The sequence below is a fragment of the Cebus imitator genome, unplaced genomic scaffold (genome assembly GCF_001604975.1).
Source record: "Cebus imitator isolate Cc_AM_T3 unplaced genomic scaffold, Cebus_imitator-1.0 Scaffold203, whole genome shotgun sequence".
NCBI lineage: Eukaryota > Metazoa > Chordata > Mammalia > Primates > Cebidae > Cebus > Cebus imitator.
Genome location: NW_016107518.1, coordinates 3,727,055 through 3,753,922, shown reverse-complemented (window position 1 = coordinate 3,753,922; position 26,868 = coordinate 3,727,055). Strand labels below are relative to the sequence as shown.

Here is a 26,868-nt window from a genome sequence, read left to right as displayed (position 1 = left end):
CGTGGTTTTAATTTGCATTTCCCTAAAGGTTAGTGATGTTGAGGATCTTTTGATATACCTGCAGGCCATTTGCATATCTTTGTTTGAGAAATGTCTATTCAGGTCCCCTGCCCATTTTTTAATTGAGTTTTTTATTTTCTTGTTGTTGAGTCGTTTGAGTTCCTTATATATTTTGGACATTAACCCCTTATTGAATGTTTGGCTTTCAAATATTTTCTCCCACTCTGTGGATTATCTCTTCACACTATTTGCTATTTCTTTTGCTGTGCAGAAGCTTTTTAGTTTCATGTAATCCCATTTGTCTATTTTTGCCTGCACTTTTGGAGTTAAATACAAAGCATTACAGACACTACAGTGTCTTGTAGTAGTTCTCCTAAGTTTTCTTCCAGTAACTTTACAGTTTCTAGCTTTACATTTAAGTCTTTAATCCCAAATGGAAATTTTAGAATTGAAAAATGTAATAACAAAAACAAAACTTCACTGATGGGCTAAACAGCAGAACTGCAGAATGGAGATGACAGGAAAGAATCAATGGATTGGAAGATGTAACGATAGAAATAACCCAACTTGAGCAACAGAGATAAAAATAGACTGGAAAAGAAAAAAAGAAAGAAAGAGAGAAAGAAAGAGAGAGAGAGAAAGAGAGGGAGGGAGGGAAGGAGGGAAAGAAAGAAAGAGAAAGAGAGAGAAAGAAGGAAAGAAAGAAAGAAAAAAAGAAAAAGAAAGAAAGAAAGAGAGAGAGAGGGAGCCAGGGAGGGAGGGAAAGAAAGAAAGAGAAAGAAAGAGAGAAAGAAGGAAAGAAAGAAAGAGAAGGAAAGAGAGAGAAAGAAAGAAAGAGAGAGGGAGGGAGGGAGGGAAAGAAAGAAAGAGAGAGAAAGAAAGAAGGAAAGAAAGAAAGAAAGGAAAGAAAGAAAGGAGTCTCAGGGATCCCAGCCCTTTGGGAGGCTGAGGCAGGTGAATCACTTGAGATCAGGATTTTGAGACCAGCCTGGCCAATATGGTGAAACCCCTGTCTCTACTAAAAATACAAAAATTAGCCGGGTATGGTGGCGCATGTCTGTCATCCTAGCTACTTGGGAGGCTAAGGCAGGAGAATCACTTGAACTTGTGAGGCAGAGGTTGCAGTGAGCCAAGATCGTGCCACTGCACTCCAGCCTGGGTGACAGAGTGAGATTCAATCTCAAAAAAAAANAAAAAAAAAAAAAAAGGCTATAACAAAAGATCTAGCATTTTTGTCTTTGAAGACAAAAGAGGAAGAAAAAAAGAGTGGGATGAAAAACTACTCCATGTAATCCTGACTGAAAACTTCCCAAATTGAGCATAAGACCCAAACTTAGAGATTCAAGAAGTTGAGCAAACCCTAAATAGAAAGAAAGGTATACCAAGACATATCACAGTCAAACTTTAGAAAACAAATTTGAAAAAGAAGAATAAAGGAAGGGGAAGGGGTGTTTCTGGTTTTAAGACGTACGTAACTGTGCTAATCAAGACAGTGTTGTATCGGTGAGGAAGAGGCACATAGATTAGTGGAATACCGTAGACAATCTGGAAATACACCCGTCTGACATTTGACAAAGGCGTGTAGGGAAATCAGAGAACATTAACTGCAGTTATCCGGATGATGGTTTAGACAAGGCCAGTGGAAGATGGCGTGGAGAAGAAGGAAGGTATCTGAGAGATAGTACAAAGGAAGAATTGAGAGTTGGCAAGAGAGTGAGCCCAAGGCACACAGGAGAGGGTGTCCCAGAGGCCCAGGCAAGCTTTGGGCTCCATTCCCTGGAAGGATGGTGGTGCCACTGCTGAAGAAGGAGGGCTTGGCGTGAGCCGGTGTCAGGTCCTTTTATTCACCTTGGTCCATCATCAGCAGGAGGAAACTCCAAGTACAGGAAAGCAGCTTGAATGAGAGTGCAGGTCTTGAGGTGCTGGGTTTTTGAGACCTTAGCATGAAATAGAGTATTTCTCCAGAGTACACAGTTTGATAGTGAGGGTTGGTTATAGTTGACATTTTTCTAGTTCTGGTTTGAGTCACAGGGAAAGCCAATGAGGAAGATAGAAGAGACAGGAAGAGAGCAGGTTTGTAGGGCATCGTAGCCATTGATGACAGAGTTCAAGAAAAAGGGGATAGTGACAGCCTATTCTTTCTAAACCCAAATACACTTTATTGTCCTTCTTGACCTCTGGATGACCCTGGACCCCCAAGGATGTGCCTCTCTTGGTTTTCTTGAAAACATTCTCTAATTTATGTGATGACTGACTTTTTCACATTGTCATAATCTTTTAATCACAACACGTGATTTCAGCTTTACTCAATACTGGCCCAACACAGAATTGTGTCAAGGAAATCAGACTAATTTGCTAGGTTTCTCCCTCCTTCTATAAGGATAGACAGGGTTTTTCAGCATACATTGTACAGCGGTGATTGCTGCAAATCATTGACTAGATTTCTATCGCTTAAAAAAATAATGACATAATGCAAACGTTGATGCGGAAGCCTCAGGAGCAGAGCAGGATGAGGCAAATCCTTTCCCTTGATACTAAGAAGCACCAAGGGCAGGGTGTGTGGTTGGCTGATTTATGGTGGCCGAGGCACACTGGGTTGGGATGTGTTCTGGATGGGCAGATGCATGGGGCTCTGAGAAAATATCCTGGATTCAAGGGCAGAACTGTCCCAGAGTCAATGGGGCAGAGCACAATTTCACACCCCACATCTTGCCTGACCGGGGCCCAGGCTGCAGCCTGCGTGCTGTGCACCAGGTAAATGTGAACACAAGCAACTCTCCTGAGAAGGTACATTTGGTGCAGTGTGTCAGGAGACTCAAGAGACAGTTTATTTTGATTTTTTGGAAACAGAGCCTTTCTCTCTTTCCCAGGCTGAGTGCAGCAGCACAATCTCGGTTCATTGCAGCCTCGAATTCCTGGGCTCAATTGATCTTCCCACCTCAGCCTCCTGAGTAGCTAGGACTGCAGACCGTGTGCTGCCATGCCTGGCTAAGTTTTGTATATTTTGTAGAGACGGGGTTTTGCCACGTTGTCCAGACTGGTCTCGAACTCCTGAGCTCAAGAGATTCTCACACCTTGGCCTCCCAAAGTGCTGGGAATTACAGGCATGAGCCACTGCGCCCGGCCCTGAGAGGCCGTTTAATTTAGTGCAAAGACAAGCCATGACTCCAACAATCAGGTGAGCTTGCATTCAAATCATGCTGCTGCCACTTACTACCTGTGTGACTCTGAGTAGGCATATTGTTTCCATGCTTGCAGCCTCAGTTTCCCTCTCTGTAAAATGGGGATAGAAATAGCACTTGCTTCATAGGTTGTTTTAAGAATTAATGTTTAAAAAGCATTCGGCACAGCCTGTCACATATTATTTACTTAATATATGTTAATTTTAAAAATCTTTAGTTCTAGCTTTGCCTCTAATTAGCTGTGACACCTGTACCAGTCACGTGGTTTCTTTACCTCTCAGTTTATTCATCTTTGAATCATGATGACAAAATAATGATGCTGGGGAGTTGGATTAGAAGGCTGTACAAAGTTGCTTTTTCAATTTCAGATGACATGATACTGCAGATCAAAGTGGGGACAAACTTTTGGAGTAAGAGTACTTTTCTTCCCCAGATATGACTGGCTTCATTGCTTGATTTACAGCACTTGGTTAACCTGGTTAAATGTCTTTGTGTCTGTGTATGTCTCAGATGCAGAACCAGGGATGGTCACAGCGTATCATTATGATTTATGCCTGTCTTTTTTTGTGTACATGTGCTTGTGATGTCTAGCAGAAAATCACAATGGAAATAATTGATAGATTTAAAGACATTAAATAAAAATATATTTATTTAATAATTACAAATAAATTTAAAAGATGAAAAGGAAATGAAAATAGGCTCCTAACTAGATAAAATAAGGGCTGCCAACCTTAATGAAGAAAGAACTCTTAAAAATCCTTTCAAAACATTATGATCCTTACAGCAAAATAGGCAAATGAGGTTGTAAAAAATTCACAGAAGAGACACAGTGTACATGGCTAATAAAAATGAAAATCTACTCCAACTTTACCAGTAATTGAAGGAGTACGCGTTAAAATGACTTACCACTTTTTTTGTCCTATTGTGACAAACACTGGCTAGTTGTTTACCAGATTTCCTCCTGGGATCAGGGCAGACTGTGTTTCCCAGACTCCTTTGCAGTTAGGTATACTGGCATATGACTAAGCTGGGTAATGGAATATGAGTGGCAGTGATTTACGCTACCTTAGTGAAGCTGCTGGCTCAGTCCTCCGTGCTTTCTCTTTCCCCTTGTTTGTTCACTGGATGGAAAGAACCCGGGTGAAGATGACCAAGCCCGAGACGATGGTGGGATCACTCAGTGGAAAAAGACTGGGTCCCTGGATACCTGCATGGTTGTGTGAAGTAGAATGTTCCTGCCAACCTGCATCAGATAGTGACTGAAGCAAAAATCCTTTTATTGTGTTAAGCCATTGACATTCCGAGGTGGTTTGTGACAGAGTTACCCTACCCTAACTAATTATTTATCAAATTAGGAAATATTATTATCATAGCATTATTGGCAAATGTGTTCATTTCATCCACCACCTGTGAGATTCTAGGTTGATACAATTCTTTTTGAAAATAATTCATTCTGAAGGATCTTAAATAGTCATACTTTTTGGCTTAGTGATTACATTTTTTTAAGGAATTTATCTTAAGGAACAAGGAAAGTAGCAAATAAGGAATTTTATACAAAGATGTTCATCATATATTCCAACAATAAGAGAACATTATTAAATCTGTTATCAGGCATTCATAGGGTAGACTATTTTGCAGTGATTGGAAATGATTTTGAATATTACTAATGAGATGCTTATGATGTAAGGTTAAAATATAATACAAAACTGCATATGTGATTCTGTTTTGTAGAAATAGTATATGTAAAAATATGCAGATGATATATGTAAGCATTATGCATAGAAAAACTAAACAAGAACATCAAAAGGTTTAATGATGAGTAACTTGGATTATTAGGTAATACAATTACAATTGTAACGAGTAATTTTGGCTTTCCTCCTTATATTTGTCTGTAGTTTCAAGCTTTCCTTAATAAATGAATTTCCTTAACAAATACATTTTTTAGACAGATTTTTTTTTAAATCAAAAGAATACCTCGTTGGCTGTGTTCCACTCATGCCCTGAATCCTCACCTTGTGGATGAATGTGGTACTGGGTGTGTTTATTCTTTTAGTGTTAGTGCACTTGTTACACCTTCCTTCCCCAACACGTGTGTGTGTGAGTGTGTGTGTACACTCATGCACAGATGTGCACAGGTGCTCACCAGACTGGCAGGAGGCCATTTGTAGGTAGCATAACTGAGGCTTTGTATTGGAAAGCCAGGAAGAAGGCCCGAGCCCCAGCTGCCTTTTCCTCCCCTGGCCACCTGCTTTTGGCCAAGGCAGCTGGAGAATACTGATTTTTGGAATGAGAGGGATCATAGTCTTGGAGAAAGAGCAGCACATCAGAAAAGCTGCAGCTCCCATGCAGAGCTCAGCCATGGTAGTCTGATGTTTTTTCCTTTGATAACTATGACCCAGGGATTATCAACTGCTCTTGGCAGCGGATGGTGAGGAGAGGTTGAGTCTGAGAGAGGAGGAAGGCTGGAGTGTGTCTAGGTGTCTTTGATTCCTAGGTAGGGTGGCCTGCATCTCATCACAGCTGTTTGTTTGGGTGTTGTGGTCTTTAGGAGTGGGATGGAGAATGTCATGTTAATTTCAGAAACTATTAGAAGTAACTACAGAATAATGGAGTTGCTGTTTGGACCCTGTGCTGGGGACACGCAGCACAATCCCGCATGGAAGAGAAGGCCCCCTACCTGAGTTTGAATGGGAGGACTTTCTGTCATTGGAAATACCTACTGCACCCCAGATGCTTTTCTGGACAGCAGAAATATAACAAGTAGGTCTTCGAGGAAGAGGCCCTGTGTTGTGAGGGAGGAAAGACAAGCACAAATCATAATGATACTCTGTGATCATCCCTGGTTCTGCATCTGAGACTTGCACAGAAGCAAAGACATTTAATCAGGCTAAGTGCTGTAAATCAAGCAGCGAAGCCAGTCACAGGTGGAGAAGGAAAGCGCTCTTACTCCCGAAGTTTTTCCCCACTTTGATCTGCAGTGTCATGTCATCTGAAATCGAAAAAGCAACTTTGTACAGAAGCAGGAACAAATGGCTCATTTACTTTAAATATCTTGCCCGCCTGATATTTCTGCCCTTGAATGTTTTCCTTAGTTACCTGGGAAACGTTTTTTAGGACTGAAAACAAATATATACCCCACCAATGTTAATGACCATGAAAATCCTCCAATTTGCATTGAAATCCTTAACTAATCTGCACTGGTTACCTAACTTCTCCAGGTGAGGACGGAGAAGCAAGGTGTTTTCCTTAATGAATAACAAAACCCACTGTAATGTGTTTGCTTGAAAGCTGCCAGGGAGTTTTAATAGATCTTCTCAAGGTTTAATCGTTTAGTGCTAATCCAGATTCTGTGAGTTTTCACGCTGCTCTGGGCAAGCCAGCCAGTCTGCAGTGTGGGGGTTCCATGGGAAGAAATGAGTTCTGCAGCTGAGTCTGGTTATGACAGGAACAAAAAGGACAGCCTCTGTGAGGTGGTAGGAGAAAGGACTGCGAGCCAAGGACATGTTGGGAGAACATTCCTCTGGCTGTCCTCACAGGCAGGGAGCAGCTGGAAATGTGACCAGGCCTGGGGCTCCAAGGTCAGCTTCCCTGAATACCTCTGGCCTGGGGCAGGATTTCCTGAAAGGGCTGTGACGATTGATGACCGCCACCAGAGGGCTCGGGAGGGTGGGACCTCCACAGAGGCAGAACGCATCTGCAGTGGGTTAGTGCCTTCAGTGCCTTCGTTCTCTTCCCAGGGCAGTGTAGACATTGGCTGAGCATCAGCAAAAGCAAGGAGGGAGAAATCACATGGGGGCCCTGCTTTCTAAGAGGGAAAAGTCCATAAGATACTCATGCTGTTCGTTCTTCACCCTTTCATTTGTTCATCCATTCACTGGTTCATCCATTCATTCATCCGACGGCGATTGTATGCCTGCCCTATGTCGGCAGCGTGTCTAATAGAAGGGCATTTGTAAAGAAGGCTTAAAGAGTCCTCTACCTTTAAGAAGCTTCCCATCCAGTGAGGAGCAAGTGCAAACAGGTACATCTAGTATCTGTTAAGGGAGACGATCTCTTCTCTTTAAGCTTCTTGACCCTATCCTGTGCCTGCCATTGTCAGCTGGCAAGTCTGCCCACCATGTTGTTTATGTGGATGATTTAAAGCCTACGCCTCCCTCTGTTCTTCCCGCTTGCTGTGGGTAATCTGCATTTAATCAGGGAGTGCCTTGAAGACATAAGAGCATTCCTTTTTCAGCCTCTTCATTTTGGACTATTCTTCTTGGCAGCCTTCTCCAGCCAAAGCTCTTTCTCCAATGTGCTGAGTTTTCTCAGATAGGGTGTAGGGGACACTCTACACATCTTTGTCCTGGGCCTACCCCCACCTCCATGCAGTGTAGGGCAGCCTCCTCCCAATGCCTTCCTTGGCTTCCACCTCCACGCTGGCCCCTTGTCCTCTTCCCCTGTTGGCTCTGAGGTCCTTGTTGGGTCCTTAGTCCTCTGTTATTCACATTGGGCTCTTTCTCCAGTATGGGGTTTGTTCATTCCCCAAATACACAAGTCCCTTGGTTTTTCGTTATAGTTTTTTTTTTTTTTTTTTAGACTCCAGAAGCTTTCCTATCCACTCAACCAATCATCTTTCCCCAAACCATGTTACTTACCCAGGTGCTGGTTCCCTCTGCCTGACTACCCTGGACCCGCTGTGTGGCCTCAGTTTGCTGTGAGGATTGTATAGCATGACCTACATCCCATCTCAGGTGGGACAATCCAGTAAAAGCTGATTCCTGACTCTTTTCTAATCATGCAAGGACAAAGTGGTTTGGAACTGCCCTGATGTTGGGAGTCAACATCCTGGTGCTTTTACCTACCACCACCTAGCATGTCAGACTGGGGACAGTAGGGCCACTGCAAACAGAGGGTCAAGGTTGTGTGAGGAGAGTTTGTGTACATGTCAGCAACACAGGAGAGCATGTTGGTGATGTTGGTATAGACAGGACAAGGCCCAGTAGTGAAGGCTCCCATTCTGTCCTGTTGGGACCCTCAGAGGCAGCGTTCCTAGGAAACAGGCAGGTTCTGAGAACTTGTCCTTACCAGATGTGACTGGGTGCTGGATTTGGGGTCTGGAGCTGCTTCCTTCTAACTCGGTCCTCATTCCTTGCCAGTGAGTCACTTCCTTTCCCCAGGGACAAGTGCTTTTGTTTGGGTAGTTGCTTTAGGCTGTGGGAGTTCCAGAAGACAGCACTCCAGTGTGTAGGAGGGAGGGAGGAGGGAGGGAAGGAGGTTGAACTGGTGCCAGCAGTGGGGTTTTCCTGAACCCCAACTTGAGAGACTGAGCAGATCCTTGTCTTCTGTGGGATGGGCTCCTCCAGGAAGGAGTTCTCAAGGAGTTCCCGTCAGGCCCTGAGGAGAAGGGGCAGGAAAGATACTCAGACGTGGGCCTGTGTGTAAGGGGCGGCAGAATGGTTCAGGCACCATGGCATCGTTTCGGGCCAGGGAATCCTTTTCTGTCCTTAGTTTGATCATGCTGGCCCTGTGTCTGACCCCACTGTCCTGAGCCTTGGGCCTACCTCTGCTTCCTCCTGGTGTGTGGGGACGGCCACTTTGGCCTGAACCAAATCAGGTGACTTGTTCAACCTTCCTGTAGGATCTTTGTGTAGGGGAGAGAAGGTGGGGCCTCCATCCCCCAAGGAGCATATGTTCTAACAGAAACTAGATTGTTAAATTTTTTTTTGTTCACTGTCAAGAAAGGTTATAAATCAACAGGAGCAAACCTCAAAAGGCAGACAGACGCAGACAGCACATGTGCTCAGCCCACTCGGTGCACCCTTGCCAGACAGATTTTTGGGAACCCTCACTCAGTGACCCTGCTCCACAGCGGGTACAATGGCTCTTTCTTGCCCATCTCATCAACATTGGTCTGGCGCTGCCTTTCAGGGCCCGATATAACGTTTGGCTTTGCCTCGGCTTCTAGGTTTAATTCCCCACAATCATAGTTCTAGTCCTCTGCTGCCCTCTGGTCTTTCAGAATGAGGATTTTTAAACTTTTCTGGCTAGGATCCACAGTAAGAAATACTTACCCTTACTATGCGTGACGAATGCAGGTATTTTTTTTTCCTCTTTTCTTTCATTCTTTTTTTACTTCATTAAAAAATGCTGTTCCTGACCCGAGAAATTAATTTCATGACCAACTCAAGAGTAGTGACCCCCAGATTGAAACGCAGGGCTAATTTAACACAATACTAATCATGGAAGCTCAAATGAGATCCAAGAATGGCGGAGCTGGAAAGTACCAGTGCAAGCTCATCAGCCGTATCCTGAGGCAGAAGTGGCCCATCAAATCTGATAAGAAGTTGTTCCAAAAACATAGAGCTGTGGGCTTCAAATTTTTTTTGATTGCACTGATTATAAAAAAATTTTACATCAGTAAAAAAATATTTGAGCATACAACTCCAATATATATCTGGTTATTTATTTTGCTACTATCAGCAGTAAAGTTGCAAATCTATTTTCAAATGGTTCTGATAATCTCAGATGCTTTTCCAGCCAATGTCTCATCAGATCTGTTCAGGAAGTCTCCCCACTCTGGGGAAAACTGTTCTCTCCCAAACCTTCTTCCTTCCATATTGCCCTTTCTTTCTGGACACAACCACTGTATCAGTCTGTTTTCACACTGCTGTAAAGATGCTACCTGTGATTGGGTCATTTACAAACAAAGGAGATTTAATTGACTCACAGTTCTGCATGGCTGGGGAGGCCTCAGGAAACTTACAATCATGGTGGAAGGGGAGGCAGGCACATCTTACATGGCGGCAGGTGAGAGAGAGCAAGCAAAGGCAGGGAAAACTACCTTCTAAAACCATCAGATCTCCTGGGCACTCACTCCCTATCACAAGAATACCATGGGGGAAATTGCCCCCATGATCCAGTCACCTTCCACCTGGTCCCTCCCTTGGCATTTGGGGATTATGGAGATTACAATTTGACGTGAGATTTGGGTGGGGACACAGAACCAAACCATGTCAAGCACAAAAGCTCCATTTGCTCCTTCTGTCCCCCAGAAATCTGGAGAGAGTTGTCTTTGACACATCTCTTTCTCTTGTCACCTCAACCATTCACTTACTGTGTTCTGGGAACTTGACTGCCCAGGAGACAGTCAGCTCTTTCCACCTTCTCCTGCCACATTACTTTCTTCTTCCGACTCCTCACAAGAGCCTCCCTCTCCCTGGGATGCTCCCCTGCCCGTCTCCACAAGACTGACTCCTACTCACCCTTCAGGCCCCCACATAGAGGCCACTGTCTCAGAGGGATCTTCTCTGATCATTGGCCACTTCTGAAGCACCTTGGACTTTGTTTCATGGCTCTTACCACAATTTTATTTTTATATTTATTTATGTTTTAGTTTGTTTAAAGAATGTATCTCTCCAGCCTCAAGGCTGTAATTTCTTGATATGTGTGTGTGTGTGTGTGTGTGTGTGTGTGTGTCTGTGTGTATGTGTGCGAATGTGTGTGTGTGTGTGTGTGTGTGTATGTGTGTGTGTCCAGCACTCAGGCCATAGAGTCTAGATAAATATTTCATATAAAAACCCTATGAGGTAGTTAAAAACAGTATCTCCCCCTGCCACCCTTTTACAGATGAAGAAAGATAGGTTAATTGCCAAGGTCAGCTGGTTAATAAAAGTGAATGCTGGCCTCACACCCGTTTCTTTCCAATTATATTATGCACACTTACCAACAATTCTAGATTGCTCATTTATTATCTGCCTAGGCTAAGGCTCAAATTTAAGTCCCATCTACCTTGCTGATGCCAGACCATTCCTCTACAGCGATTCTCCTTCTTGTGCTAGTTTGGGTTGTACTCAGGGTCTGAAGGAACACTGTTTCCCCCGTGTTGTTCTGGATAACGACACCGTCCTTCTCCCCGTGGCCCATCTCCTGTAATCTTACTCTCCTAAGCTAGATCGTAAAAGTGAGACCTTGGATTCCCACAGCACTGGAGAGGACCTGAGCATACCACCTATTGAGTAAATAATTACTGATTAATTGATGGTTATCTGGGACCTGGCAAAGACTTCATTTGACTTCCAAGTTAAATCCCCCGACTTGGTGCAGACCTGTTCTGCAGCCAAGAGCAAGAAGACCGTACCTCTGATTCAGAGGCATTTTAACTGTTCCAATTTGCAATTGTTGGCCTTCTTCCTGGTGGATCTCAGTGTAATTTCTGACTGAGAGCCAAGAATTTAAGGGTCTTCAATAGCAGGAGTAATTTCATGAGTTGCTGATGGCTAATTAGGGATGATTACAGTTAAGAGGCTTTACTTTCTTAATAACCCCCAGAAAGGGCCTGTGGTAACTTAAAAATCTTTGTTCTTTTCCCCTGAGAATGGAATTGTCTGGTTCTCATGACTATCTTTTCGTAAATCCTTGTCATTTATCTTCCCACCCACCTTTTCTGGTGAGAAGGAAGTCTGAAGTCCCTGGAAGAAACAAGAAAATAATGATCTTAGAGAACTCCACCTTTATTAGAACGGATCCCTGGCACACCCTGGAACTTTGCTTCATTTGTCTTTCCCTTCAAGGAGATGCAGCAGGAGAGAAGACTGGGCCATGCTCTGTTTTATCCTCAAATTTTATTACATTGGAACCAATTCGTCCATCCCACGATTTCTGACGCTATTTATAACTTGCCTTTGAAACTATTGGCTCTCTTGACAACGTTTAGAAGTTCTGTTTGGCGAGGGCTTCTGAATGAAGTAGTATTTATGGGTGAGAGTTTTTACCTACCTCTTTTCACTGTGACAACATATTTTAAGTATTACTTGACCTGTTCTTGCATCAGTGTATTAGTTCATTTTGTGTTGCTATAAAGGAATGCTTAAGACTGGGTAATTTATAAAGAAAGGTTTATTTGGCTCCCAGTTCTGCAGGCTGTACAAGAAGCATGGTGCTGGCTGGCATCTGCTTCTGGTAAGGACCTCAGGAAGCTTTCAATCATGGTACAGGGGGGAAGCATAGCCAGTGTGTCACATGTCAGGAGAGGGAGCAAGAGAGAAGGGAGGAAGTGCCAGGCTCTTTTTAACAATCAGATCTCACCCTAACCAATAGAGTGAGAACTCACTCATTACCACAAGGAGGGCATGAGGACGTTCATGAGGGACCCACCCCCATGACCAGACACCTCCAGTGGGCCCCACCTCCAATACTGGGAATTGGTTTTTAGCATGAGATTTGAAGGGGACGAGTATCCAAACTCTCAGTATCATCAGAGCTACCATTTATTTACTGAGGGTGAGTCTGCACCAGCCACTGTCTAAGCATGTCATATGCATCCCTTCATTTAATCTTTAGAACCACCTACAGGAATTCTTGAGACAGTATTTTTAAAAACAAATTTAATTGAGATATAATTTATATCTTGTATGTTTCACAATTTAGTATACAATTCAGTGATTTTTAGTATATTCGCAGGATTGTGCAACCATCACCACAATCTAATTTTAGATCACATTTGTCACTCCAGGAAAAAGTACTGTACCCTCCCATGAACTCCTCCCAACCCCCAACCTCCAACCCCTGGCCACCACGAATCTACTTTGTCTCTGTAGATTTGCCTATTCTGGGCATTACCTATAAATTGAATCATACAATGCATGCTGTTTTTGTATCTGGCTTTTTTCACTTAATATAATGTTTCCAAGGTTCATCCATGTTGTTGCATTCATGAGTACTTTATTTCTTTTTATTGTTAGTTGATATTTTTACTCAACTTGTGCAGTTGGGGAAACCAAACATGAATGTGACATGACATCTATGGTCAAATAACCTGTAATAGATGGGGCTGCATTTCCAGCACAAGTGTGCCTAGCACCAGCTCCCCTATTAGCTCAGAGTCTGAGGTAATCGTTCTGATAGTGATTTACTGAACATCTTCTGTGGGTCAGGCACTGTGCTGTTTGCCTTGTAAACTTGTTACCTCATGTTCATATATAATCGGATTTCAGTTGGGAAATCCTGGTAACCATAACTGGGCACTTTTGTTTTAATATCTTATCTTCCATTTGCTCATTTCTGGTTTCATTAACCCAGGTATGCATCTAGAATCTTCCTAAGTAAATGATGCTAAAAATAACATTGCTCATTTCTGTAGGACTTGAACGTGACTCCCAGTTGCAGGAAATTGGCAACGTCTCTGAAGAACCCTTGCTTTTGCCTGAACCCCAAGCATCATGGTCTCCCATTTCATGGGGTCTTTCAGGTAAGTGAAGAACCTTTATTAAAAAACAGGAGGATAAGAAATTTGATGTTTGCATTTTATTATATTGTTTCTTATTAAGTAAGTGATCTTAAGGCTCTACAACTGACATATTATATCAAGACTGATATTTTTGATATAATACGTCCAGATGGGTAATAGTTTGCTATTCAGAAGGGTCTCCAAGGCCTTGGGAGCTGTGTGCTGTGCTGAGTGGTCTGGGGTCTAAGTCAAGCTACTATCTTCTGGGAGACCTTCTCTAGGCTTCAAAAAAATTTTTTTAAGCTGGGTGCAGTGGCTCATGCCTGTAATCCCAACATTTTGGTACGTTGAGGCGGGCGGATAACTGGGGTCAGGAGTTTGAGACCAGCCTGGCCAATGAAGTGACACCCTATCTCTACTGAAAATGCAAAATTACCTGGGCATGATGGCAGGCGCCTGTAATTCCAGCTACTCAAGAGGCTGACACAGGAGAATCACTTGAACCCGGGAGGTGGGGTCAGATCAAAGGATATTTATTTACCATGGTTGTGTAATAGAATTATGTAAAAAACTTTTAAAAAATCATTCTCTGGTTGCAACGCCATAGATTTTGTTTGAATATGGTATTTTTAAAAGGTGCTCTCTCTTGTCCCTCATGTGCAAAACATCTTTGACTTTCAACCACGTTTTAAAATTCAATCTTTATATCAACCATGCATGGCAAGTTGAGTAAGTACTCTTATCCCTTTTGTGTAGATCAGAAAACCAGTGCTCAGAGAGCTTACATCACGGCTGTCACCTTCCTTTATATGCAGTTAGAATAAGGAGTCTGAGCATTGGAACTGTAATCTGTGTTATCGAGGTTATTTTCAAACTTTTTAAAAAGGCTGACAGACCCTTTTAAAAATTCTTCCATCAAAATCCTATGCAAGATCTCAATATATAAAAGAGACAATGACAGTATTTTATTAATATAAATTTATAAGTTTAAATTTATACTGTTTATACATTATGAGATCAATGCATTAATTTTGATAAATACCAACATTTGAAATCAGGGTTTATCGTTGTCAGCTTAATTATCTGCTTCAGCATCTGGTTTACTTTGCAGCGATTTAAATAAATTGTGAATCTGGAATGAGGGGAAGGAAGAAAGTTTTGTTTCAAAGTTGAGTCATTACCATATCTTGTAGTCTTTTTTTCCATAACTATACATTAGTCCCAAATGCCTAGAACTTATAACAGAAAGTAAAATGGTCTGTAGTATGTTATTATGATGGTGCCACAGGTGTTTGGCCAACCAGGGCTAGAGCATTGGCCAAGCAGATGCCCTTGGGCTAATGCCTGGCGTTTAATTGAGTACAGTACATGTGTATGAGCTTTAGTATGTAGTTGCTTGTATAATTTTACATGAGCAGATGTATGTAGGCCTGCAATCCAAATACCCACAGAGAACTACATACCTCTTTATCAATGACATATTCGCACGCATGTCAGACATGGTCAGAAAAGAAAGAAAAGGCTTCATTCTGAAGGCTGTGTGATATTGAGCCATGAGTAGGACAGCCCAAACTAACGTTTGGTGGTCTCTTCAAGATAGAAATTGGCATCTAGTACAAATTAGCATATGTGCTTTTGTTTTTTTAGAGTCCCGCTCTGTCACCCAGGCTGGAGTAAAATGGCGCAATCTCGGCTCACTGCAGGCTCTGACTTTACGGTTTAAGCAATTCTCTTGCCTCAGCCTCTGGAGTAGCTGAGATTACAGTCAACTGCCACCACGCCTGACTGATTTTTTTTTGTATTTTTAGTAGGGATGGCGTTTCTCCATGTTGGCCAGGCTGGTCTCGAATTCCTGACCTCAGGTGATCTGCCCGCCTCGGCCTCCCAAAGTGCTGGGATTATAGGCGTGAGCCACTGCACCCGGCCTAGCATGTGTGCTTTTTTAAAACTATCGTTTAAAAAAGAGTTTAAAAGGTATTTCAAGGCAGGAAATATGCATCTAGCTTGTGGAAGTTCCAAATTATTATTGTAAAACCATAGGGTAGTAAGCAATGCAGTTGTCCCACAGGGTCGCTGTAGGACCATGGCGTTTTGAGCACCAGGACCAACCAGGGCCCCATGTGGGACAAAGACGTAGAGGTCACAGCCAGTTATTGAACTGGTTCAAAGAGGGCAAGTGGATTATGAAAGGTAAGTCCACCATGTACTAAGCTTGTGTAAGTCTGGCTGTCATCAAAAAGGCCCCTACAAGTGCTTGACGACCCTCAAAAATGTGGCCACCCAGGCCGCACAGGCAGGGAGTTTCTTGGGAGGAAGTCCTTTTGACAAAGTTTTTTCTTAATGTTTTGGGTTTTTTTTTTTTCCTGTTTTTTCTTTAATTTTTAAGAGATAGGATATTGCTCTGTCACCCAGGCTGGAGTGCAGTGGTGCAATCATAGCTCACTGTAGCCTTGATCTTCTGGGCTCATGCGATCTTCCACCTCTGCCTCCTAAGTATTAGTAGCTATGTCCGGGAATAACAATAATAATAATAATATGTCCGGGAAAAACCTGAATGCCCCTGCAAACAGTTAGCCTCCTGTAATAATCTAAGCAGGGTGTGTGGTATGGAGGTCATCTCCCTCTGTGGGAGGCCTGGGGAACTCACCTCTAAACCATGCATTGTTTCAAGGAAATTGCCCACAGAAGAGAAATTAGCAGGATGGGAGTAGTTGAAAGCTAGATGCTATCTTTGTGGTAGAGCTCTGGAAGCCTGGACAGGCCGCTAGCACGAGGGTCCTGCTGCAGGGATTGTTTAACAGGGCTGCTCAGCAGGACCTTTTGCCAAGAATTCTGCTGTCAGTACTAGAGAAAGAAAATGTGAATTATGAGGACAGCTGATTCTTTAGGGGATCTCAGCTTGAGATTTCCATCAGACTCCCTTCTTCATCAACAAGGTGCACATCAACCATTTTGCATCCTTGTTTTGAGGGCCATGTAAATATATTTTTAAGAGAAAAAGAAGCAAAACTAGAGGGCCTTTTGTTTAAATGCTTTTCAGAATGTTATGGAGAAAAGGGCTATGGTTACTTGAAGAATGAGAGGTCTGACAAAACTGGTAGATGAGAAACACACACACACGTACGTTAAGGAATTTTTAATATTTATCAAGGCAATTCAATGCATGAAGATCAATTGGGAAAGCTGGAGAATTTCTCTACCTAAAGAAAAAACAAATTAAAATTAGGAGTTAGCTGTCAAGAAAATTCCTGCGCAGAAAGAACATTTAATGGGAGTCACAATTCTGATATACAGAGATTTCGTTTAAAAATCCCTCCCCAACTTTTGCCGCACCACAGAGAAATAGAAATCCAGCCTCCTCCTCATTGAAAGAGACAGAAGCCTTGGGCATTAACATGGCAAGAGTATCTCTGCCTTGCTCAGAGTGCGTAGTAATAAAAGAAATCACAGTTAAAGCTAGTAGCAGAATAGACACTAAGATTTTAACTCTCAGTGGATCTGGTTAGGGGATTATCGTTGAATCTTGGACAAGCTCTGGATGCTATGAAAAATTCAGGGCAATTAAAATCCATGTGGACCGAAGGGTAGGCTAATCTTAGTTAAGGAATATTTGTCATCTGTTAAAAATTAGAAAGGAAATGGCACTAAATGATACAGAAACAAAAGATGCAAGAGTATCTCTGCCTTGCTCAGAGTGTTTATATTTCTTAAAGGCTTGCTTCAAATCATGCACCTTTTTTATTGGATGCATAATTACATCTTTCTTTCTTTGTTCAGTGAGTGATAGGAAGGAAACACAATTTTATCCCTGGAACAGTACAATAAATGCTGATGGCTACCTGAGTTGGCCAGCCAACAAAATCTCTGGAGCCAGTCTACTTGACCAGGTGCTCTTCCTTACTTCAAGGAGTGCTTTCGTATGGTTGACATATTTTATGTTTCGAATGAAAACAGAGAAGAAAGCAGAACTATCAAATGCCAAACAAGTGGATAAGCTGGCAGGAAATAAAATTGACTTTGGTGATTTTTATTTTGAACCATGGTTTTTGAGGAATTACAGATGTAATTAGAGCAATTACAGAGTTAGATGGTGTTTTTATGAGGGAGTCTTCTGGATTATTTTAAGGGTTTTACAGGTTGATGGCCCTAGGTCAAGTGTCTGGTTTTAGTCTTCTGCAACTTAAAGTTTTTCTTTTCCTTGGTACATACTTCAATAAAGTATTATTACTTTAGTGCCTGTCAGCTACTACACATAGAAATACAACCAAAAAGGACTGAGGAAATGAGAAAGAGAAAGGTGGCTGTTCTTGGGGGCAACTGAAAAAGATCCTGAATGCAGAAAGGAAGAAAGAAAGGGGTTAAGAAAATGTGTTTGTGTGTGTGAGAAAGAGAATGCCCCAAGTAGCGATATTTAAGTTATAACTGATCAAATTTCTTTACTCAAACGTAAAGAAATATGTGATAATTGGGCGGAGTCATGGAGTCAATCAATATCCCCGTGCCAGTGATCAGGAAATGGGGAGAAAAAGGATGGGGAGGAGGGGGTGGAGGACGGAGAGGGAAGGAGAAGGAGAGGAGGAAGGGAAGAGGAGCAAAAGGAAGGGAGGCAGGCCTGGATCACAAGTATTAAACTTCATGGTATTAATAAGGCAGGCCAGAATTTGTATAACTGACATCTAAACTACTTCTTGGTTGATGCTTAATAAACATTTGTTGAAGAGTAAATCAATAAATTAATAACTACCTTTTATGTACAACAGATAAGGCTGAAATTTTATCTTTCCTGACCAGGATGGTTAGCTAGTTAATTACAAAAGTAGAACGAAGCATGGAAACCAAATAGATGACACACGTACACCTTCAGCAGTTTACTTTTAACTTAAAACACATGTACATTCACTCACCAGTCTTTTGATGTGGGGCCATGGGCTTTTCTTTGCGCCTGAACCCCGATTGTCTTTCTTGTATAAACTGTACCCATAAGCATGATCGGAGGTTTCCATTTGGGTTCCTTTTAAGTACAGTGAGAATTTAAAGACATTTGCAAAGCAATCTGAGTACCGGAATGATTCTGGATTTTTATTATTTTTGCCCCTAATCATTTGCAGTTATCTCATCCACACCTAATTTGCCAGTATTTTTTTTTTTTTTTTTCTTGGCTGCTTGCCTTTATTGAGTCTTTCCAAAGCAATTAACTTCATTTTTGCAGAAACAACTAACAAGTGCGCTTTCTTCTTGCGCTCGCTTTCATGGGTTTGTTGACTATTTGAATACTTTCTGTCATTACAAAGCAATAGCAACTGGCATAAACAGGTGTGGGAACATGGTTGACACTATATGAACACAACACATCTGGTGGGGTGCAGAAGTGTGCAGGTGTCCGGGGAAGAACCTGCCGGAGTCTTGATTGTGGGAAGTCCAGGAGGAGCCATCTGAGTGGTAGGCATAGAGGCTAGGAGGAAATAAAATAGATTTTTGGAGGACTGCCCTGGCAAACCCCCACCTGTAAAATGACAGCAAGCATTCAGACAGTATTGATTTTTCTTTATGCCTGGAACAGCCCGGTACCTGGATCCTGTCCTCATCACTCACTCCTTGACTGTGGGATTTGCTAGAACATTCTGTACCCAAAAAGGTTCAGTAGAGTCAAGGTGTGATCACTGGGCTGCCAATTACCCATTCCTTACATCTCTAAGTGGATTTTTATGCTTTGGGTTAACATTGACCCCTCCTCTTCCTGCCAGGGATTAGAACCAGTAATTCCAATTTGTAGAAGTCTTTCTTTTTAGCATCGCCTTCCTTTCCCCAGCTCTTTTGTTTTTCCAGCAGAGAATTCTAGGATGCTCTTAGAAAACATTTTCTTGATGAAAACTGTCACAGAGCTGCATTTTTTAAAAAAAATTATTTTTTAGAGACAGGGTCTCTCTTTGTTGCCCAGGCTGGAGTACAGTGGTGCAGTCATAGCTCACTGGCATCTCAAATGCCTCAGCTCACACGATCCTCCCACCTCAGACTGCTGGGTAGTGTGCCACCAGGCCCGGCTAACTTAAAAAAAACATTTTTATAGAGATGTGATCTCACCATCTTGCCCAAGCTGATCTTAAACTCCTGGACAGCAGCACTTTCTTTAGTGACTGATATTTCCCTCTTCCTCTCTTTCTCCTTTCCTTCCTTCACTTTATTCTATCCTTCTATTCTTTTATTCACTTGGTATTTGTTAGTCCTGAGGATGGGTCAAGATTATGCTGATTGTTGTGCTCACTGCAAAAGTGTATCAGAAACCATTTCCTCAAGAAACCTACCATTGAGGATGGAAATTTACCAAAGGGTGTTGTGTCTTTAAAAGCTATGCTGTGTAGGCCAGTAGGGTGACTCATATCTGTAGTCCTAGCAGTTTGGGAGGCCAAGGCAGGCAGATCATTTGAGCCTGGGAGTTCAAGGCCAGCCTGGGCAACATGATGAAACCCTGGCTCTATAAAAACAAACAAAAAATTAACTGGGTATGGTTGCATGCACCTGTGGCCCCAGCTTTTCAGGAGACTGAACTGGGAGGATCATTTGAGCCTGGGAAATCGAGGCTGTGGTGAGTGGTGATCTTGCCTGGGTGACAGAGCAAGACCCTGTCTCAAAAAAAAAAAAAAAAAAAAAAGAAGAAAACCAGGCTGTGCTGTGATGGAACACCTCACATTGGCAGAGGTACTAGTCCAGGACATACAAATGGTTGCAAGAGCTGAGAACCTGGAATCAAGCGATAAAAACCGATTGCAGTTAGAATGTATGTCCTTAAGTTCATGCTCTATAATGGAAACATTTCACTCTGCATGAGCCAGGTAGGCCTTTTCCTGGGGCCTGTTGGTCTTTGTTTGGCTGCAGCTTGGTTATCTGAATGTTTCTAAGACCAAGGCAGATTCAGAGGGCGCCCAGTTAAGAGGATGCAGGGTCATTGATGGTACAGTAAGCAACACCTGATAGCAGGAAGGAGACACATAACTGCCAACCAGATTCAGCAAGCGCTGTGTGTCTGAAGATCTCCAACCCAAGCCTGCTGTGCTCCAAAGAACACCATCTTGATTGATATTTACTCTGGTGCCTCTGAGCCATCTAAGAAAGGTTACTTAAGTTCAGATTAATTTGTGTAAGAAAACAGAGGAAATAAATAGAATGCATTTTTTTTTTTTTGAGACAGATTATGGTTGCATGCACCTGTGAGCCACTCCGCTCTGTCTCCAAGCTGGAGTGCGATAGCGTGATCTTGGCTCACTGCAACCTCTGCCTCCCGGAGCGATTCTGCCTCAGCCTCCCGAGTAGCTGGGACTGCAGGTATGCACCACCACACCCAGCTAATTTTTGTATTTTTAGTAGAGATGGGGGTTTTACCATGTTGACCAGGATGGTCTCGATCTCCTGACCTCATAATCTGCCTGCCTCGGCCTCCCAAAGTGCTGGGATTACAGGCGTGAGCCACTGTGCCTGACCTGCATTTTTTTAAGTTGGGGATTTATGTGGTTAGTTTCATTTATTTTGAAATTTAGAATGTCCTCTAGTGGGACTGGATGAATGCAGCTTTATTGCATCCACCTAGTTTCTGATGATTCTTGCAAGTGGTGGCAGAAAATAAAGGAGATTGTGAAGCCACCACCTCATACAGCGTGGGGAAGAAAGTTGATGTAATCAAATAGCAAATGCTTGCTTTGTAAAAATGTGTTGTAGCTGGGCACAGTGGCTCATACCTGTAATCCCAGCACTTTGGGAGGCCGAGGAGGGCGGATCATGAGGTCAAGAGATCGAGACCATCCTGGCCAACATAGTGAAACCCTGTCTCTACTAAAAAATACAAAAATTAGCTGGGTGTGGTGGCGCACACCTGTAATCCCAGCTACTTAGGAGGCTGAGGCAGGAGCATTGCTTGAACCTGGGAGGCGGAGGTTGCAGTGAGCCGAGCTCGCGCCACTGCACTCCAGCCTGGCGCCTGGCAACAGAGCAAGACTCTGTCTCAAAAAAAAAAATGTGTTCCAATGAGGCCCCGCAGCACAGTGGTTAAGAGTCCAGGCCAAGAGTCTGACCGATCGCTGGTGTTAGAAATCAGGCTTTGCCACTTAGTATCCTTGTATGGTTTTTTGGTAAGTGACTTAGTTTCTCTTTGCCTCAAATTCCTCGCCTGCAAAATGGGTATAATAAAAGTGTCAATAGGATGGTTGTGAGGTACTTCCTGAGAGTGCTGAAATCAATGGTAGCCATCAGCTGTCTATTGGCTAATTATCATTGGTAACCCATTTCCCTTCCTTGCTGCCTTTACTCTTAACTGTTGTCAGAGGAAAGCAGAGGACTGAGCTGAACATGGTGAAATGCATGCTTAGCAAACATTTTTTTTCTTTTCTATATATACAGAATCTTGCTCTGGTGCCCAGGCTGGAGGGCAGTGGTGTGACCTTGGCTCACTACAATTTCCCCCTCCTGGGTTCAAGCTATTCCTCTATCTCAGCTTCATGAGTAGCTGTGATTACAGGCATGCACCACCACGCCTAGCTAATTTTTGCATTTTTAGCAGAGACAGGGTTTACTGTGTTGGCTAGGCTGGTCTCGAACTTGTGACCTCCAGTGATCTGCCTACTTCGGCCTCCCAAACTGCTGGGATTACAGACCTGAGCCACTGTGCCCGCCCAGCAAACATTTGTTATCTCCAGAGTGCACTAGGCAGGATTTCACAAAAATGCTAAGATTTTGGCTCTCTTTTGCTAAGGTCGATATAGTTTTATTAGTGATCTGGTTGCTCCCAAAATATCTCTTGGGTTGTATTAACTGAAGAAGAAAGGAAGTAGGGGTTTTTTTTCTTGTTTTCCTTGTTTTGTTACTTGATATGCCCAAGTGGTGTTGAGTTCATTGAAGTAATCCAAGGTACACAGGGGCTGTGACAGTATCCACCCTTATTGCAGCTGAGATGGTCGGGGGCTGGAGAGAGGGGCTGGCCAAGGCAAATACAGAAGCCCAGAGCCCCAGTTCCATGATGTAAATCTGGTACCAAATTTCAATGAGCATTCTTTTCTACATGGTGAAGTGGAATGATAGAGTGTTTAAAACCTAGAACAGCACTGGGTAGAGGGCATAAATGTTTTTTCTTTTTTTGGTTGGTGTGAAATGTTAGGTTATTTCGACTGCAAGGTGAATCGGAAAGTCTTGGTTGGAATGTAGCTTCCCCCTGCCACTTGGAAAGCAGTGTGTGATTTGTTTGCCAAAGGCCCTGGTAGCCTTCAGTCTGTCAAAACGTTGCAAGCTGGGAGCGGTTTGCCAAAGCAAACTATCAAAGTGAAATAACACACGAGTTGCGCACACAGAGGCACATGCAAGCTCTCTCCTTCCCCAACATTAATTTTGAATTGGGTCTGGAGGAACACAGATTTGGGCTCGATTGTTGGTATTCTGAAAAGGGACGGGCACAGCTACAGATACCAATTAGCCAGGTATGCGCAGCAGGGTGAGGTATCCTAAAACAGAGTGTGCTGAGCAGGGGTGGGAAACTTTCAGCCCTTGGCAGGGTTTCATCTGGCCCCTGGGGTTACATATTGCTGTGTCTGCTGTGATTGTAGCCCAAAGAATAATTTCCCCACTGGGGGAATTTATTCTATTCCATTCAGAGCAGAGACCATTTAATATCTAAGATTTTACTGCAGAATGAATTTTGTGGGGTACTCCTATGCATTTTAGCTTCAATAGGGCCCAGTAAATGAAGAAAAGAAGCATTTGAACATCTAAATATAATTTGTGTTGCACTTTTGTGACAAGAGGCACCAGCAAACATTTTGCTGCCATATCTTATGATCTTCTAAGGATGGTTTTTTTGGAGAGAGGTAACGTAGAAATTCAAAAGCACAACTGATTTTTATAAATCCCTCATAAAAGAAAAATTTAAAAGCTCCCAAAGTGGCTTTGGACATTTTTGAATATGTTAATTCACACTATTTTCACTTAATCTTGAAATATCAAGGGTCACCAAGATGGTGAAGCATCATTCTTCCACTCAGTGAATTAAGCTCCTACTATATAGCAGCCACTCTGGTAGGTGCTGGGGAATATAGTGACCAAACAAACTCCTTGATCTCATGGAGCTCACATTCCATTGGATAGAGAGAGAAATTTAAGTAAAGTCATAATATGTGAAATAGTAAGTGCTATGGAGAAAAGGACTGGGCTGGGAGAGGGAACGCTGTTTTTTGTTGCATCAAGGAAGCCCTGTGAAGACGAGAACCTTTGGGAAGAGACCTTAAGAAGTAAGGGAATGAGTAGAATTGACCAGGCAACCTGGAATGCAATTCCTCGGAGTCAGAAGAAAACCTAGATGTGATCTTACTCCCTCTCCTGCCCCAAGTCTCCCTGAATGCTATAGAAGTACAACCTTGGATCAGTGATTATCCAAAACTGCTCCTTACAAATATGTGGCTACTGTGTGTGCCAAGAGATTTGAGGGCTGAGGTGTAACACATTTATGGAGCTGCTGTTTTTTTTTTTTTTTTTTTTTTTTTTTAAACAAAACCACACCAATCTGGTTTTCTTTTTAAATGAGTAAGCAGTGCCGGAATATGTTGCTAATGACTCACATTAGTAGGCATGGGTTCATAACGTGCTTTCTTGCATATTAACTCATTTGAGGTAGGCAGGACAAGTTATGTAATTCCCATTTTACAGATGAGGAAACTGAGGCACAGAGAGAGAAGGTGATTTGCCCAAGGTCATGCAACCATGGAACATGGAATTGTGAGTTGTGGTGCACATGTTCTTGGTTTAGAGGTCAAATTGGATCCAGTAGCGATATAGCTAGATACTGCCCTTTTGCCACCACTGTCTGGAAACTCACTCTCTTTAATTCTCTTGCCCTATTGCTGGAAGCCATCTTGGGCAGTATTTCCAGTACATTATGTATTTAATGAACAGGCTCATTTTCAACTATTAAAGAGGCCAAAGAGGCCAGGCGTGGTGGCTCATGCCTGTATCCCAGCACTTTGGAAGGCCAAGGTGGGTGGATCATGAGGTCAGGAGTTCAAGACCAGCCTGGCCAAGATGGTGAAACCCTGTCTCTACTAAAAATACAAAGCTTAGTCAGGCACGCTGGTGGGTGCCTATAATCCCAGCTACTCAGGAGGCTGAGGCAGGAGAATCGCTTGAACCAGGGAGGCGGAGGTTGCAGTGAGCTGAGATCACATCACTGCACTCCAGCCTGGGCAGCAGAGCAAGACTCTGTCTCAAAAAAAGAAAGAAAGAAAGAAAAAAGTCCAGAGGAAGTTGTGTGTGGTGGAAGTGAGAAGGGGAATTATTTTAGAAATTATTGAGGACATCAGTAACATCACCACCTAGACCTGTACCATTAGCTTTCTGTGTCCTGAATAGCACACATCTGTGTATCTGTGCACTGGACAGTACAGACAGAGAATGTTTCCATCATCATAGAAAACTCTATTGGAAAGTGCTAGTCTAGATCCTCAACAAGTTATAATTCAATTCTTTATTCTTCTCACCACTAATTTCATATTATTTTTCTGAATACATCTCTTGCTTGGAAGAATGTTGTTATAAATACAGTATATTAAAAGGAAAGTCTAGGCTGTGCATGGTGGCTCATGCCTGTAATCCCAGCACTTTGGGAGGCTGAGGCAGGTGGATCACCTGAGGTTAGGAGTTTGAGACCAGCCTGGACAACATGGTGAAACCCCATCTCCACTAAAAATGTAAAAATTAGCCAGGCATGTTGGTGTCAACTGTAATCCCAGCTACTCAGGAGGCTGACAGGAGAATCGCTTGAACCTGGGAGGCAGAGGTGGCAGTGAGCCGAGATCATACCGTTGCACTCCAGCCTGGGCGACAGAACAAGAATCTGCCTCAAAACGAAAAACAAAGGGAAAGTCTAGTCAGATCTAAAAGTTTTGATCTCTCATCCAATTAAAAGCTTCTTTTCTCCTTCAAGCTGGGCCTGATGTAGCCTCAGACCCCTGTAGTAAGGAAGAGGGGGCTTGGTTGGTTTCTTCACACACCTAGTTCCCTGCCCTGCCCACTCACTGCCATTGTGAATTCCTCCAGGGTGAAGCAGAGGAGAGGAGAGGTAACTGGCAATGAGGCTCCCAGTGGAATTGGTGTCCCTTGTAATTTGTGCTGCTGTCCTCGGTTGGCAGGTGTCTGAGTTCCAGATGTTCCTCTCTCGGGGCACTTTGGAGCATTTCCCCTCACTGGGCTCTCCTGCTGCACCATTCCCTGGTGCAGGCTCTGCAGATCTGGCTGCTCCTTAAGTTCTATCTCCATCCCTCAGCTCCTGTACTCCACGGGTAAAAGCCATACCTTTACTTTCCAGGAGGGGGGTCGTCTCATTCTAGTGAAAATCTTTGGTGGAGTCCTTTCCAGATAACCTAAGTTCCATGTCTTTCCATGGGCATGGAAAGCATCTCTGGCCCCTCCAGGCTCTAAAAATACAGACTGTTCCCACCCTAGCCTTCTCTCCATTTTTCCCTCCTAGATACTCTAGCTGGGGTTTGGCCTTTATATGTTTTTCAGAGGAGAATCAGGCACCAATCCTTATACCCCCTGATACCGTGGCGTCTGGATCAAGTTCTGAATGTTGTCCCTCTTGCTTGGCTGGAGAAGTGCTCCTACTTTTCCTTTTCCATAGGGGAGTGGAGGGGCTGTATTCAGCACTCCTACATCCATCTTCAGGGAAATTTACACCTAGCAAACTCCATCCTCCAGCCTCCTTATTCATATAGGTGGGAGGTAGGTGAGGGGATGGTGGGCACCTGCTTTGTAGGTCCGAATAGAGAGTGCAGCCACTCTTTTTGGATTGTGTGCATGCATACCTAATACTCACGTTCTCAGCTCTGGAGCCTCTGCTGCAACTCCATGACAATAGCAAAAAGGATGCCTTCAACACCATATGACAGAGACCGTCTTCCCTGTGTCTCACCACATTGCACAGTCTGTAACCAGTCTGTCCATGTCCATTCTGTGTGGTCTGCTGGGTCACTTACATACAAAACAGGAGCTGGGGTGGAATTTTGGATTCTCAGAAATGGCAGAAGCCTTATCTAACTCCACAAGACCTAACCCCTGGCTTCAGGTAGGTTTTCCTCATCTCCACCCTGATGTAGTAGGTTTTTTTGGTCTTCACATCTCTCAGTTGTGTTGGAAGTCATTAAATAAGGTTTGACAAATGGTCAAAAGATATAGTAGCCTCATTGCAGGGATGCTTAAAATAATGACATTGATGATTTGAAATCACCAGACTTTGGGCATTTAAATTAATTGATAATACTTGTCTCTCCTTTGATCTGAGGTTACATTTCCAACAGCATGCAGGGGTCTTGGGGCAGGAGAGAGAGTGAAAGATCTAGGTTTTCTTCTGACTCAGAGGGACTACATTCCAGCTTGCCTGGCCAACTCTACTCGTTCCCTCACCTTCTTAACTTAACTAACCATGCCAGGTGTTTTACCTCTGTTACAGCC

At 43.1% G+C, this 26,868-nt stretch overlaps 1 protein-coding gene across 1 annotated transcript in view; it reads left to right on the top strand.

The window, feature by feature from the left end:
* Positions 1–26,868, top strand: part of THSD4 (thrombospondin type 1 domain containing 4) — a 660,091-nt gene that overhangs the window by 12,591 nt on the left and 620,632 nt on the right. Inside the window, exon 2 of the mRNA XM_017548142.2 lies at positions 13,303–13,410. Coding sequence (XP_017403631.1) covers positions 13,382–13,410 — 29 coding nt within the window. The 5' untranslated portion in view covers positions 13,303–13,381. The remainder of the gene's footprint in view (positions 1–13,302; positions 13,411–26,868) is intronic.